This window comes from Poromitra crassiceps, assembly GCF_964638095.1.
Source record: "Poromitra crassiceps genome assembly, chromosome: 13".
In the NCBI taxonomy this organism is placed as follows: domain Eukaryota; kingdom Metazoa; phylum Chordata; class Actinopteri; order Beryciformes; family Melamphaidae; genus Poromitra; species Poromitra crassiceps.
Genome location: NC_139644.1, coordinates 36,746,603 through 36,763,942, shown reverse-complemented (window position 1 = coordinate 36,763,942; position 17,340 = coordinate 36,746,603). Strand labels below are relative to the sequence as shown.

General features: G+C 41.7%; 1 protein-coding gene across 1 annotated transcript; it reads right to left on the bottom strand.

Annotated features, from left to right (window-relative positions):
- Positions 1-13,159: 13,159 nt before the first annotated feature.
- Positions 13,160-17,102, bottom strand: LOC310788535 (heat shock 70 kDa protein 12A-like; the record flags this gene model as incomplete). The annotated part of the gene is made up of 4 exons (XM_083650073.1): positions 13,160-14,190; positions 14,438-14,603; positions 14,713-14,937; positions 16,821-17,102. The coding sequence occupies 4 exons, from the start codon at positions 17,100-17,102 to the stop codon at positions 13,160-13,162; spliced, it is 1,704 nt and encodes a 567-aa protein (XP_083506199.1).
- Between the last annotated feature and the right edge of the window lie 238 nt (positions 17,103-17,340).

Genomic DNA, 17,340 nt, shown 5'->3' with positions numbered 1-17,340 from the left:
GAGCTCGCTATATTGGTTTTGGGGTGGAGGGTGCCTGGGTTTTCTCCTAGCTCATGGGCTTTTACGTTTGCAGTGACGTGTGTGCAATCCTTGCAGTGAAGGTTGTAGTGCTGTGCTGTACCCCTGTGTGGTACGTGTGCTGTGTTGTGATGTGGCTAAGCTAGTCGTTTTATATCTAGCTCTTGAGTGCGGTGTTATCTCTAGTATCCTACGTGTGCTGTGTTGTGAAGTGGCTAAGCTAGTCGTTGTATATCTAGCTCTTTAGAGTGCGGTGTTATCTCTTCTTACTGTATATAAATCCGGCATTACTCCGGCCCATTTGCCATACCTGTGCGGTTCCATTGTGTACCTCCTCACCTCGTTGCCCATGCCCTATATGAATTGGTTTTAGATAATAAAGTGACTTCTGTATGTACAATCTGTTTCCTGTGTGGGATATTTCCAGCCTCAGTGACAGTGAACCAATTACCGGTTCTCAAGGTAGCAGCATTTAGCTGCCTAATTACCAAAAGGTTCATTACAATATCAATGCGCCATAGTTTCATCAGTGTTATCAGGAGAGCAGTTTGAGCTCTATACCCCCGTTAAGGGTTAATATGACAATTTTGGAACTTGAGAAAAAAATTGAGTCGGTCAAAGTAAGTATTTAAATCACCCCTGTGTGCTCAGTTTATCAAAAATAACTCTTATTTACAATTTTGATTTTCGTTTCAGAGATTTTTTAACCTCGCGTCATCAGGCTCTTCTCGGCGAGAAAGAGGAGATTTCCCTCGCTCGTGCACGAGCCCGGCCTTTGACACAGAGAGACAGAGAGAGAGAGAGAGAGAGAGAGAGAGAGAGAGAGAGAGAGAGAGAGAGAGAGAGAGAGAGAGAGAGAGAGAGAGAGAGAGAGAGAGAGAGAGAGAGAGAGAATTTTCGTTTTAGGAGATTCCCTCTCCTGAGAGAAGCCGGCTCTGTTCTGGTCAGCTGACAGAAACCGGGCTCTCAGCTGTCAACTGTCAAACCTCCTGTTTACAACTTGCAGCAACCAGCAGCCAGGCGCTCTGGGAGAGCGCGCGCTGCCTCTTATCACTGATACAAATCAAGGGGTCCACCCGCTATGCACAAATCAAGTCAAAGAGGAAAAAGACGAGATCAACAAAAAGAAAACAACGCAATGGGCAGTTAACAGCAACACACTGAGAGACGTCCTTGTACAAAACATACCTGGACTCCAACATACTGAAAGCAGATAGTTTTCACTCTACTCCTGCCTCGCGCCATTTACGTCTTATAAGACCCGCAGACGTTAACGCAGAGAGTTCTCTCTGCATGTCACCACATACAGCCCCCGCTGCTCTGTGTTACTTCCTGAAACTCGATCGCTCTTAAATGTTAATATACTTGGCCAATACGTATCTATCATACAAAATAAAGCAAGCTGCCAAACGGTAATGTCTTCATTTAATGTAGAACGCAAAACATCGTTAAACCCGCATTCCTGTGATAAAGTTAACGTTTGAGTCGGCTTTAAAACGGAGGGTGGTGGAATAGTGGGAGGGACTATTTTATTTCGTGGAAGACTGATTTACAGTATGAATAACAGACATTTAGCCATTTAGATTGCTTTATTTATTACACATGGAAATATAAATGACTGGTCTTATTGTTTTGTTGGCAAGTGACCATGGTATAAGCGGGTTAATGCACTTCGAGGTGTACATTATCACTTTTTAAGGGACTTCGCGGAGGCAACCATCCTCGGCTTCGCCTCGGACGGTTCACGCCTCTCGCGTCGTCCCTTAAAAAGTGATAATGTACACCTCGTCGTACATTAACCCTTACTTAATGTTTGTGTACACGAGTCACAACATGTAGGCCTACATAGAGCTTTTTGGTGTTGTTGGAATGTGTGTTTTTGGTGACTTGAACTGTATGGAGCTGTACCAGTAACTCCCATTCATTTGCGAATCTAACTAACTGGAGGGCTGTGCCTCATGGTGGACTGCACGGAGAGTGATGGTAAAGGCATTGTTTATCTTGTTTATTTATGGGCGATGGCAAAAAGTTGCCCTATTCCTTTAAGTTGATCGAATTAATTGAAGCTCAAACCGTGTCCAGAAAACTTGTGGAGTCTTGTTTATTGATCATTATTTTGCAGTTATAAGTTTTGGTGCATTGAACCAGATGACAGATGACAACCAACATGACCCAGAGCCTACTGTTTTATTTTTTGCACGATTTGAGCAATTATAGATACCTGTAACTGTAACCTGCATGCAGAGTTGGGTCAGATTACTTTGAACTGTAGTCAGTTACTGATTACAAATTACATAATCTCTCGAGACAGACTTTCGACTTGCATCAAAAATCTTTTTCTTTTTCAGGGAGCTGGACATGAGCAAGAATACCCTCAACAAAGGCACCAAGGAGACTGTGGTGGGGCACATGGAGAAGATCAACACGCTGGCCTTCCACCTGGTAAAGATGCAGAGTTGCTACGATACAATGGAGTAGTTGAGCCTGTAGGGTCTGCAGCAGAAGTTCAACATCTCCAGCCCCTGTGTGTTCATCCAGATTGCCCAGATCCTCATGAGAGAGCAACTGGATGATGCAGTGTAAACCTTTGAGCAGATTGTAGTCTAAGGGTACAGAGGGGCTCTGTAGACCACCCAGTGCTGCCAGGACCGAACATGCTGAGCAGCTCAGCCCCTGCTGCACCTCCCAGTTGCCATGCCAAGAGCTGATCTTTGAGAAATTCTCCAATTTCATCCTGGTGGAGAACATCTTTGAGAAGGCGGTGTCTCTGTCATGAAGGATATCATAATGGCTGTGAAGGAGGCAGTGGACAACACCATCCTCACCAACAGTGACCCCAACCTGCACCTTCTGGGAGGGAGTATGGAGCCCAGGAGGAGGCAGACGGAGGATGGTGAGGGTGAGAGCGAGGAGTCCCAGAAGAGGACGATAATGAAGCAAGTGATGTCCATGATCCAGGTGGAGGATTGTCTGGTTCTTCTTGGTGAGTCGTGGAGGACGGGGAGGAGGAAGGGGAATATGAGGACAGCCAAGCGGACAAGCCAAGCCAGAGTAAGAACAGAACCAGCAGTCTCAAAACACTGGAGAATCCCCTCCCTCCAGCCCTGACAAACAGTTCAATCCTAAAGGAGACGGAAGCCAAATAAGTCCCATCAATGGGTGAATGTGCTACAAGAAGCACACTAGAGGAAGTATGACACCATGCAGGGAGAGGAAAGCCAGCAGCGGAGGAGGAACTCCCACCCACCAACCAGGAGGCATCGGCAGCTTCAGAGGTGTTGCCGCTGTGGTGCGCCACCACAGAAGTGGAGCAGGGCCCCGCGTCAATACCATAGAGCCCCCAGACGCCACACCGGACTCCCCCCCCCCCCCCCCCCCCCCCCCCCCCACCGTTCCATGACGTCAGCAGCTTCCAATCCCCCACTGGTGATGAGGTGGTGGAGGAAAAAGAGGAGGGGGCGGTACCCTCCATCATGGAGGCTCCACCCTCTAGTACAGAGGCTCCACCCTCCAGCACACATTAGATGCACTGTGTTATCCCACCGGTCACAATAGTGATCAACCATAAAACACACCTTTTCACATACTTCTCCATGAAAATTTCAAAAACTGATTATTTCAAAGAGTTACTAATGATTAGGTTACTAAAGTATAATTCATTTTTCATTTCTTATTGAGACATGGAAAATGGTCAAAAATCTAAATTGAAGAATGAAAAACTTTAAGAAAATAAAAAAAACAACTATTTAAGATGAAAATAATTTTTCAAACAGAATCGAAAAACACAAAAACAATCAAAGTCTGACCTTATTATTCATTTTAACATTGAAAAGTAAAATTCAAAGCTAAAAATGCAAAATTGAAAATTGAAAAATGGAAGTCACGTGACCATTTCAGGGTACGCCCACATTTCAAGGTACGCCCATATAAGGTACACCCACAGACAAACAGAAAACAGAAGTCAATTGCTGAAAGTCAAAATAAAAGTACCAGCATCATGTCTTACGCTCAGTTAAATAGCGTTAGCTAACTTCATGATTGCTACTATGGATATAAACTTTATGTATTGTTTCTCGGCCTAGAAACTGTCATCGACCCGCGCGGCACTATCAATAGTTAGTGGGACATTAATGGCTAATGTAACGTTTGTTCCCGGATCTGAGCAAGGAGCTCACCTAGGTAAGCCCTGAAGCCCCTGTTCGCCAGCAGGCTAACGATAACATATTTCTGAGATAAGCGTTAGAATAATATGAGCCTATAGTAACTTTTCTACCTGCTCCCTGAAAGCTTCAGTGCTTGTACACCTCTCACATCATAATAATCGCCAAGGCATACTCTTTGTTCTTCTCACTGTGAATCCCTCTGTAGTTATTCAATCAGGATTCCCTGAATTTCTCTGTTACTCATCTATTTAAATTTTTTATGTAAACATTAAAACAATTACATACAGATATAATGTGGTATCGAAATCAAAATAGATTAAGATTTTCTCATGAAAAACAAGACAGGAAAAGGACACTAGATTGTAGTTACTGCGCTTTGATTGAAACGATTTATTTCAAACAGTTAAAACAATACATAAAGTGAAAAAAACAGTAAACATAACAGTCTAATAGACTTCATCAAAAGGAAAATACGTAAACTCAAACATAAATTATAGCTGCTGCGCAGCAATGGGTCGTGGCCGGGCAAGTCTCAAGGAGACGAAGAACTCTAGCTCAAAAGCTAGAGTTCTTCGGGTATGCCCGACCCCCCGAATACCCGAGGTTCCGACCCGGAACCGGCCGGGTCTGGGTCCATTCAAAAGAAGTGCCAAACCGCTTGACCAAACCCTTAGAAAAGTCATAGCACACCTGTCCTCAATAAGCCGCATGTTTTGAGTTCGGGCATGTCTATGTGGCGCAGAAATTGTGGGGGTTATTACGCGCCAAAAAAGTGGCTGCTGCGCAGCAATGGGTCGTGGCTGGGCAAGTCTCAAGGCTATTATGACATCACAATTGCTCGAGTGACATCAGTGATGGCATCACAATTGCTTGACTGACTGATGACATCACAAATACAACCTAATTGCCATAGGTAATTAAGGTAATTAGGCTATACACGGGGCCAGAATTCAACGTTTTGATGCACTGTGGGCTCAATTTTTGACCGATCGAAAATCTGATACTTTTGTGTAGAACAGTCTAACGATGCAGATGCTGAAGTTTGGTGTCGTTTGAAGAAAAAGTGTGGGAGGAGTAGGGTTTAATTCGTTTTTGCAGTTTTTGCAGTTTTGCGGTCTTTAGACTTCATAATTGGCCATAGGTTGCATTGTACAAAAGTTTCCCCTCATTTAGGCGCACATTTCGGTGAAAGTTGCAAAGCCGTAGCACGTATGCCTGATTTTTTATGATTTTTTTAAATTTTAAACTTTAGACGGTCGCTGTAGTGCCACCGTTAGGACTATTGGCCCCAAATTTGTGTCAAAGACGTTTGGCATGGGACTGGACCTTTGTGCAAAGTTTGGTTAGTTTTCATCCATGGGAAGTCGAACTTCCCGGGAGGAAGAAAAATAATAATAACGGCAAATACAAGAAGTGGCCTGGCCGCTTCGCTGGCCCGGCCACTAAAAAGGCGAACTGTTCGAAAAGGGGCAGGAAGAAGCCTAGGCTTATCGAGTCCTTCCCCCAAATCATTCATAAACAAATTCATACATCCCTATATATGCATATCCCAACTCTCCCGCTCCTCCACACACGCTCATGTATACATGTATACACATACATACATACATATATACATACACAAACGTACACAAACTTACCCATACACATACAATGTCATAAATCCACCCACATATCCCTATCAATACTTATTCCTAATAATACATTCCAATATTACCCCAAAAACCCAATGCTTTGATCTTAACTTGTGTTGAACCTATGCATCTAAGAATTTATCCAATGTGCACAACAATTCTTTACATAATGTATATTACAATATAATATACATCATGCACACCATATTATTATACATTATATGCATACTAACTTCATTACACATACAATAATTTTTATACATATATGTATATTAATGTACAGAATACACATCCGACCAGGCACACACACCCGGCCACCAATAACACAGTAATACTCTACCAGGAAGAAAAAAGGACATTGCCAAAAAACAGGAAGAATCCGAATAACTCAAGATTCAAGATTCAATGTATTTCTTGATTAAATGATTTGGATTTGTACTACCTATACCTGTATATCTGTTTAAGGTAATGCACAGACAGAGTGCAGTATCTGCATTTTTGGGGTCATAGGTCAAGTAATTGATCATGTTTTTTTTGCCATAAAAAATACTTAATTTAGCCTATACATAATGAGCGCATTATCACTTTTCAACCTATAACTCATTTGGCTGGACAGTCAGAAAACTTTAAAGCCATTTTTCTCAGTGTCATTGTTAGTGTAGTTACTGCGGTTAGGTTTTGTAGGGCAGAATAGCCTACTCCAGGTCAGGAATCCTATTACTTCCTGTGTAAATCTATACTTGTTCAATATGGTGTTTGTGGGCAGAATCAATTGAAAGTCTAAGTTTCAATTAAAGTAACTGTTAACTAAGCATTAAAAGTGTTCATTTTACAGGCTACTTACGTTTCTCTTGCTGTGTGTCAGACATGCTGTCTGGGTTGATGGCAGGAGATGCAGTACTGTCCAGCGATCTTCTAGGTTCAAATCAATACTGAGTCTGTCAGCAGACAGTAATACACCAAGATCAGCTGATCTATTTCCTGTATTTCCAGTTTTTACAGCAGCAACTATGGGTTTATGAAACCCATAGTTGGGTTTATGAAACCCATAGTCCATCCATAGGCCAATGCTGAAATCCTCACATATCGGTACCACCCAAGGTCACCACACGATTTTTGTCTTCCTACATGTCTCTAGTTTATATTTTGGTATGATAACCCTGCCAATCTGGTATCTTATTGACAGTTATCACTCTGTAAACAATCCTACTCCGATATCCACCTTATTTTTGAATGCCCCGCTGTAAAAATAATTATGGGTACAAAGTCCGGTTTAAAATGACTTGATTGTTGCAGCTTGCCCATTTCCTTATTAACAACTCGTTAAAACTCCAACACTGGGAGGGGGGGGGGGGTTAACGTGACTTGATTGTTGCAGCTTGCGCATTTCCTCATTATTAGTGCAAGCCGGGTACAAATAGCATCTGCCTAATAATAATGCCACTAGTAAATATTTTACTCCTGATGTCGGACGGACCGTTAGCACCACTAGGTGGTGCTTTTGATTTACTAAGTGGTGTTTGAGCTACTGATGTGATTTTTAGAGTGTGGGTCCAGAGATTCACACGAATACTTGCATGCTTGAAAGGTCAAAGGTCATCCTCTCACAATAAGTGTAATTTTACAGGATAGTATGTATGCAATTGTATAGTAAATAAATTACTTCTGTTGTGTTTTTAACCTGAGCTACACAAAGTCAAATTCCAATCAGCTGTGTTGATATGGCAAAAAAAAAAAAGAAGAAGCCCTAGTCTTAAAGTTTAGAGGACACCGGGGTGTGTGGCTGTGATTTGGGCGGCTTTAGCTCAGGAGGTAGAGCGGGTCGGCCAATGACGCAAGGGTTGGCGGTTCGATCCCCGCTCCCTCCCAGCTGCTGTCGTTGTGTCCTTGGGCAAGACACTTAACCCTCCTTGCTCCCGATGGTTGCGTGGCAGCCTGCCGCCATTGGTGTATGAATGGGTGAATGTAGACTATCTACTGATTGTAAAGCGCTTAAAGCGCTATATAAATGCAGGCCATTTACCATTTACCATGATGATCCCTCCTTCACAAAGCCCACTGGGCTCATCCAGCTGTTCCGTGTGAATACTCTTCCCACAAGTCAAGGTAAGCATATATATGTAGGCTATGTATGTATGTATGTATGTATATATACATGTATACTGTATATACTGTATATATATATATATACAGTATATGTATATACAGTATAATGAACAAAGCCTTTAAATAAATCTTTTTTTAAATGGGGAACAGTTCTTGGATCCTCTTTTTTAGAGCTGTTGTCAATACTTGAAGGAATAAGTAACAAGGCTTTATCATCCTTTAGACTTGGACACTGCCAAGGACTGCGTGTAGTGCACAATGTACTATGAACCTGCACTCAATATGATGATACAACCATCTTGATTACACAGACTATATCAGGGCAAACTATTTCATTGCACTGCTATAACCTATATTGCGGTGGTGGTGGGGGGGTAATTGAAGGCTAGGCCTACCTAAACCTGTCAATGAACGGTTGCTTTAGTTTAATGATTAACTTGCTATCAACAGTACATCTCTTCCTCTGGCAGCAAGTCATACAAATTGATATCAAAGGTGCTCTTTATTATGTAGTTTTGAAAGCAACTTTTTTCAGACAGTTGATGTCATATACCTGAACAACAATGAGTTGGGGGGAGGGGGGGGGGCGGTACTTGACCTCCAGCCTGCCTAAGTAGGGCTCCCTTCCCACACTAAAACCTGGCCATTTCCACAACTGGATATGTGCTATGGCTCTCCTGCTTTTTAGACCATGTTTAGACGACAACGGTCTCTGCATGAAACGCAAACTGTCTGATTACGAGTTACGGTTGCGGAGATACGTCCGCCCTGCATGGAGGACTAGGAGAGAGATAGAAGACAGCGGGGGTTGGGGGTTCCAAGTCACTGACCAAACACTCTATTCCAGTGATTGCTGTTAGAATAGAGCCATTTAACACTTATTTGAAGACAAAAACATTGCTGAATGAAACTTGTCAATGAATGGTTGCTTTATTTTAATTAACTTCCTATCAACAGGACATCTATTCCTCTCGCAGTGAGTCATACAAAGTTTAGGAGCTCACGTAAGTCCCTCACATGTTTATTTGCATCATGCCCTTTTCCACCATGAAGCAAATCCTCTGTTATTGTCTCTGCTGCACGCATATCAGCAGCTTACACAGTCACTACTTACTTAGTTACTACTTGGCTACTTTGAAGCTACTTTGAAAGCATAGCTTAGGACAGTGGGGGTCCGGGGACCCCCAAGGGTCCTTGAGTCAGTGGGTTTCAGGGGGTCCCCAGCCAAAAGGGGGGTCATTTATTTTAGCTATAATTCCATTCATAAGTAACACAATTGGTCATGGGTTGTATACACTTTCTGTAATAAAACATCTAAAAGCATCAATCTTATCATATGGGGGACCGTGGGACAAAATCCTATCAAATGGGGGTCTGTGGTCTCATTTTTGGTCAGTTTAGGGGTCCTTCATGTGAACAAATTTGAGAACCACTGGCTTAGGAAGCTACCAACTACTTCACCATGGAAGTAGTTGAAACTACAGCAAAGCTACCCTGGCAGAAATGTTAGTAAACTACAAGCTACGCAGAAAAAGTAGTTCAAACCAGTGGTGGAAATGGGCAGGTTTTACTGTGGGAACCCTACTTAGGCAGGGTGGGGGCCCCCGGACGACCCCCCTCCCTCCCTCCGCCGGAGACATGGGGTATTATGTACACTTACGAAGATGGCAATTGTCCATGAGATAAAGCTCATTGCCCGTTATGTGACGTCAACTGTCTGAAAAGAACGGGTGTCAACAACTATAAAGACAACCTTTGATATCAATTAGTATGACTCGCTGACAGAGGACAAGATGTCCTGTTGATAGGAAGATATACTATCTATGATAGGATAAAATGAAGCAATCATTCATTAAAGTATCGTAGCCGTCAATGACCCCCGTCCCCCCCAAATATAGGTTATAGCAGTGCAATCAAATAGTTTGCCCTCGTATAGTCTGTGTAATCAGATGGTTGTATCTTATGATATTGACTTCAGGTTCATAGTACATTTTGCACTACATGCAGGGCTTGGCAGTGTCCAAGTCAATAGGATTATAAAAAGTTGTTTGGATTATGTCCCCACACATACTAGCATTCATGTCCATTATTAACTTGTGATTTACACCTGGACCTTCTTGAACTAACTTCTAAAAAAAAACAATAATTAACAATTCACAAATGCTGCTTATTCCTTCAAGTATTGACAAATGCTACTTATTCATTTTAAAAAGTCTTAGCTGATGCAGACTGTGTTGCGCAGTTTATTGTAATGCAATGTATTATTTCTGTTCAAATCAAGAGATGAATACTTGACTGTTTTTCTTATTGCTTTTACTCATGACCATTAGATCTACATAACAAGTGTCTACCCACCCCTCAATCCCGACCCTCTACTACCTTCCTATCCCTAGCTACTACGGCCCTTTAACCACGAACCACTAAACGTCCATGAATGAGTGACTGACTGAGTTAGTGAGTGACTTTCCCATCTTATAACCCTGGTGGGGCCGCTGTCCCAGCACCATGGTAAAAATCTCTTACAAAAGTTACTTAAATAAGATTGCGGAGATCTACTGATTATTTCCCCTTGATTTTACTCATGACAGACTTGATGACACATTGACACTACTTATTCAGCTTCCAAATACATGTTCTCCCACTATTCTCTGCTCCTTTCATGCTGCCTCATCTCAACTGCTCTGCTCTGTTCTCCACTCATCTGCTCTCCACTGCTCTGCTCTCTACTACTCTTCTCTCCACTGCTCTGCTCTGCTCTCCACTGCTCTGCTCTGCTCTCCACTGCTCTGCTCTCCACTGCTCTGCTCTGCTCTCCACTGCTCTGCTCTCTACTGCTCTCCTCTGCTGTCCACTGCTCTGCTCTGCTCTCCACTGTTCTGCTTTCCACTGCTCTGCTCTGCTCTCCACTGCTCTGCTGTCCACTGTATTGCAAGCCATTTTTAAGGGGAACCTGAGGAGGAATGCCGTTCCCCCTCTTGTTATCACGGTTCCCTCTCAATGTTTACTCTAGGAACTCCGTTCCCACCCGTTCCCCCCATTTCCACCACTGGTTCACTTCAAACTACTTTGTAAAAGAAAAGAAAAGAAAAGAAAAGAAAAGAAAAGAAAAGAAAAGAAAAGAGCATTAAATTAACATGTGTGATGTATGAAATAAAATATAATAGCCTACAAAAAAGGACAATGCTTGCAAATATATGCCTCTCAATTGAGTTTATTGCAATAGTTGACACCCAATACATTCAATGTTATATTTTTGTTGTAAACAAATCTGGGTTCTTCTGTTTTTTTTAAACAAATAAACAGTAAAGACTTGACTACGAATCATTACACACTACATCCATCCATGTATCTGTAGTTCATCTTTTCATTAAATTACCTTATTTTGCGAGACAGATAGGCCTACATAAAGCCAATACGCACAGGCACAGCTGTTTCTCTCTTGCTCTCTCTCTCTTAACGTTACTGCTGGCTGTGCATGATACGACATTCTTCGAGATTTAGGTTTGAATGAAATTAATTGTGTTTTGTTCTTTAAACTGTGCCGACTCCACTCTCCTCCGCTCCGTTCCTCGCTCTTGTCATCAAGGCTCTGACAAAAACAAACGCTGAATTTGAAGAGGGGTTTTGCACCTCAATGAAGTTAGTTAGGTAATCATCTGCTTCTCTCTCCCTCCCTCTCTCCTTCCCTCTCCCTCTTTACATGTCCTCCTCACGCTACACTTGCAACATTTGAAGGAAACATCAATGAGTCCAATGTGCTAGTGTATATGTCAGTGAAGGATTAGTGCAGCGGTAAAATACTGCTCTCAAACACGGAGACCTGGGTTCAAATCCCAAAAGGGAAACTATTTTATTTAAAAAGAATTGCATAAATGCATAAATTGTTAATCTGGGCATATTATCTACTGTATGAAGCTGCTGAATGAACGTCATCACGACATCATGCTTGCTTCCTGGGATAACTTGGTACATATTTGGAACCCTCAAAATGTTCTATATAAAAGACAAATAAGTAGTCCACACCAGTAATAAACAACAAAGATCACACCACAAAACAAACAATGATGATGATGATACAAATAAAATTATGTCATAGGGATATATGATTCAGTTTCACGCAAGAAAACTGCCTCAGAAATGTATAGTTTATCCACCCTTTTTGACCACTAGCCTACAGCACTGCTCCACAGAAAATAAATGGTTTTATAATTGACAAACAGTAGGTTCATTGAACACAAGCCAAGTAATGTTAAACTTCCTTCCACACAGATTCTGATTCTGAATCGGGGTGAATCCCTCAATTTGCAAAATAAAAAAAACATCTCAGCTGTTTTGAAGAAGAGAAAAAAACGATTGACAGACTTGAAAAACAAACACACACTTTTAAAATCTAAAATTATAATTTGAAAGGAGGTAGAAATCATCTTCCACTTTAGACAATGCCAAATCATCGTCTTATGCTGTATGCATGAAGTCAATCATGATACAGTAGATCCTGTTGAGTTGGAATCTATTCGTGCGTTCCTTTATCGCAAATTAACTGGGATGTGGAGGCTAAATGACATCACATCCGTTTTGTTAGAGTTCCATTTGCAGAAAACCTGAGCTGGGAAGTTCACTGTTCATTGGTCAGATCCAGTCGCTAGCCAGGCTAGCCATTGTTAGCAATAACAATTGACAACATGGCATTTCGCGGAATTTTGCGCATACAAACACTGCAGCCTCATGTCCACACAGATAGAGGTTAGGCAGTGCTGTAGCTGATTTAATGAGACACAAACAAAACAGAAGTGCTAAACAATATTACTACGATTACTACTACTGTTGTTGCGTGGCGCAGCCATCTTGAATTTTTTAGGTTGGGGCTGCTGTGACTCCTACGAGTTTGGAATGGGAAATACCAGCTCTGATGACGTCACCGCCCAGCTCATGACCTTTGAAGTCATAAGATTACCAGTCCCAAGTTATAAAGGAATGCACAATATGTCAGTGGCTGTGGCTTGTATCTCTGTGGCACCAAATTGTAATTTGGTGTTGTGAGCCATGCCGCATTTTTTTTTAATATAAAATTATAATATGAAAGAAAGTATAAATCATATAACTTCCACTTTATCCAATGCCAAACCATCCAAAATGTTTTGCCTGTCATTTGCATCTGCCTACTATGCAATAACTAACTTGGGTCCCCAACCAACTATAGAGGAAACAGCGGCATTTTGGATATTCTTATTCTTAGTCTTATGCTGCACACATGAAGTCCATCGTGATCGAGGAAGTTGAGTTGGAATCTATGTCAGTGGCCGTGGCTTGTATTTCTGTGGCACCAAACCTGATCTGTAATTTGGTCTCGCGAGACCTGCCGCGTTTAGTGTCAGGCATGCTGACTTTAAATGAACCAACTTTCTCTATTCCCCAGTCATCCACATGCATGAGATTCTTTCTCTCTGTGCGATAGAAACTGAACCTCATTGCCGTCTGATTTGATTGTAATGGAAAGAAGGTGTGCTCTCTGGTTTCATCCCAACCCACGTCTTCATCAATTTCCACCAGTTGCTTGAAAACATCACACCAGTCACCCGTCTCCTTTGAGTACTTTTTTCCCCCCTTGTGCTTGGACTCATTAAACTTCTCAGCCACTGCGATCCCATACGTAAAGGCACTTTTTCGTGATGCCACAACCTCTGGATGTCTTCCAAACATGACAGCTCCCTTCACGATGGCCTCTTGGGCATTTAAAGGGCACAGCACTTTACACTGATGACTCCCAAAGACCCTTTTAACGTGTCTGCGCAGAGTCTCACTGGACGCATAGCCCCCGACTAACAGAATGAAATCAATTTTTGGGACTTTTTTCATGATGTCATTGAGCTTCTCAGTGATCCCGTGAAGACTCTCATCAAAGAAAGACTTCAGTTTCTCTTTTTTTATTTTGATCACTCCCTCCTCCCAGGATGCCCCTTCCACTCCTCGGAAGAGCTCGTCTATGCTCCGCCTTTCCTGCACAAATTGTCCTAAACTGTATGGGCAGCTAATCTGCACATTATCTTCCACACATTTAAGAAGCGTGAAGTTGTACATAATCCTCGTAAGTTCGGCAGGATGACGTCTTTCATACTCATCCCAGAGGCCAGCAGAGAATATTTCTTTGAGGAAACGTTTGAACTTTTCGTCAACATTTTGACCTCCCAGGCCATTACCGGAGGCCTTGTGCAGTTCCTTCAAGGCTCCTCCATGCAGCACTTCATGTACAGTTATGTCAATAGTTCCACCTATAAGTCAAAAAGGCTGTGCTTAAAACTGCTGAGCAACTACAGCATTTGAGCTAATGCTATGTTCTTACTGTACAAGTCTGGACAATATTACCTGAGGCAACTAAGCAATGCCATGCCTAAGAGTAAATATTTTTGCAATGCAAGTAACATTTTAAATAGGAAATTGCAAATTTGCACAACTTGTATGCTATTGCCTGTGGAAATACAACAAATAGTTTGCATAATGACTAACAGCATACTGTACCTCCACAATCGACAACGATGTATCGTGTTCCAGGACCTTCCTCTAGTGTGTCTGTGTTCTGGTCAACGTTCTCTGCTATGAAACCATTAGATGGAAGTTTCTTACACCAGATTGAGGCTGCCTCCGGCTCCAGTGCTATTAGGCACTTTTGTGTGTCAATACCAGCCTAGAAGAAAAGTCACACATTTTTGTTGAGAAAGGCATGTGTATTGTATATTTTGGCAATTATTTCACAATTTAAATGCCAGCTTAAATTATAATTTAAATGTAATTGCCTGAGTTGCAGCTTCTCTCATGAACTGCTTTGCAGAAGGATCCCAGATGGCCGGCACAGTCAGCACCCAGGTGAAATCAGAGGCGATAAACGTCCTCCCAGCTGTGCTGCCACTGATGAATTTCAGTGCATGGTCCTTCAGGTAGCGCAGGGTTTCTGTGACAACCTTCAAGGCAGTCATCGACTTGCCATTTACGGCTGTAAGCATTAGATTCTTGTTGAGTTGCTGGAGATGATTGACAAGATGTTAGTTAAAATATTTTTAGAGCTGGAACCTGATTTATTAAAGTCATCACACAGCATTTCCATCTGAGTCAGACTGAACCAGGAGTTACTTTGTGTTGATGTAAAGGAGTCCAACTTGGAAGGTCTAAGTCAAAATAGCCTATATGAGCCATCTTTAACACTGAGTAATACTGCACAAATATGACAATAGGACACTGAGATACTGAGATTAAACCACAAGCATGGAATGAGGGTAGAACAACCAAAGTGAAAGAGTTATTGGTAACGCTTTAGAATAATATTCCTGTAAATGTAGATTAGATTAATACAATTATGTCTTGTTACCCACACATCAGAGCTACATAGAAATTATTTTTAATGGAAGATCTTGTTATAATGCTGCATTGCACAATTTCAGGAGGGAAACAAGATTACTAAATGTATCGTTAATGCAGTCAAAAGGAATAAAATAATTTAATCCAAATTGAGGGTTTAAGTGGAAGCTGGAAAATAACTCTGTAATGCTTTAGAATACAGCCCGCAAATAACCCTGTAACTACAGGGTAACAAGATCTGTACTTATAGGGTAATTACGGGGTACCACACCTGTACTTACAGGGTAACTACGGGTTACAAGAAATGAATTTAGCCTGTAACTATACAGGGTAACACGGGGGTTCCCAAACTTTTTTGGCTCGTGACCCTATTTTGACGCCGCAAAAATCTAGGGACCTGCGACATTTAAATTCCGGTACACCATCGATAAATTCATCAGTGACATCGTCAGTGATGTCACATAGTAGCTATGCATCTTTTCCCGGGCAGGATTCTGCCTTTAATCTGAGAATTCTGACTTGAATCTCAAAACACTATTTTCTCAAAATTCTGACAGTAACTCGGAATTCTGACTTTAATCTCAGAATTCTGACTTTATTCTCAGAATCCTGATTTAAAATGATAATCTCAAAGATCTTCATCTAAAAAAAATAAAAAAAAATTGTTGATTGTTTCAATGTTGATTGAGGCTATGGTCCATTGATGGAAGCCTTTGCAGTATATAGTGACATTATGTGACATTAGTAATGTCACATAATGCAACACTGTTTGGATGTCACCTGCAATTACCACTCATCGCCATAGGTATCACCCAAGAGAACAAAGCTGAAGATTATCATTCAAACTCAGAACTAAAAAAAAATAAAAAAAAATCGCAAGGGACCCTAATCATCTTTGGTAGTATTAAATTGGGTCTGGTGTAATTTTTTTTATTTTTCTATTTTTTTCCCAGGCGATTTGAATTCCAGGCGACCCCACTTAGGGTCGCGACCCTAAAGTTGGGAACCACTGGGGTAACAAGATCTGTACTTATAGGGTAATTACGGGGTACCACACCTGTACTTACAGGAATTACAGAGTTACCCCGTCTTGTTACCCTGTAGTTACAGGCTAAATTCACTCCATGTACCCCATAGTTACCCTGTAAGTACAGGTGTGGTACCCCGTAATTACCCTATAAGTACAGATCTTGTTACCCTGTAGTTACAGGGTCATTTGTGGGCTGTATTCTAAAGCGTTACCGAGTTATTTTCCAGCTTCAACCACCAGCTTCCACTTCAACCCTCAATTTGGATTCAATTATCTTATTCCTTTTGACTGCATTAACGATACATTTAGTAATCTTGTTTCCCTCCTGAAATTGTGCAATGCAGCATTACAACAACATCTTCCATTAAAAATAATTTCTAGGTAGCTCTGATGTGTGGGTAACAAGACATAATTGTATTCATCTAATCTACATTTACAGGAATATTCTGCCTACATACACAAGGCATTCAAATGTAAAAACTTTTGTACATTTAGATTTACAGACCACTCTTTACTCACCTTTCCATAGAGTTCCATCTTAAAGTTGTCAAAGAGGTATTCTCTCTTTGCTTCTTCGTTATCCATATTATGATATGCCATTTTGGCATCATAACCAAACATTTTGAATTCTTCATTTTCGCTAAACAGAATGCAGGTGGGAGTCTTCAAGGTCTCAAATCCATGTTGTTTCCCCCAGAATGGGACAGTGGGTTGGGTTTCCATCTCTCTGGGTGACACACTGAAGGCATATCCACTGTATGCAGTACCAAAGTCTATCGCTATGATAAACGAATCCCCCATGGTAGAACAACAACAGAAAATGCCACAAAATTAAATGATCTAAATGCAGCAGCAGCAGCAGCAGTGCTTCCAACAAAGTGAAGAACACTTACAGTATATTATAAACACTGTGTATTTATAGCCTGTGAGGTTTTCTTTCCCTGAGGCCCAACCCCCTTGGCGATTGTTGGAGCCTACATTAATACCACTGGCAGACAGTTGGGAGCTTCAGTAGCCTACACATCTGCCCCGGAGAAGA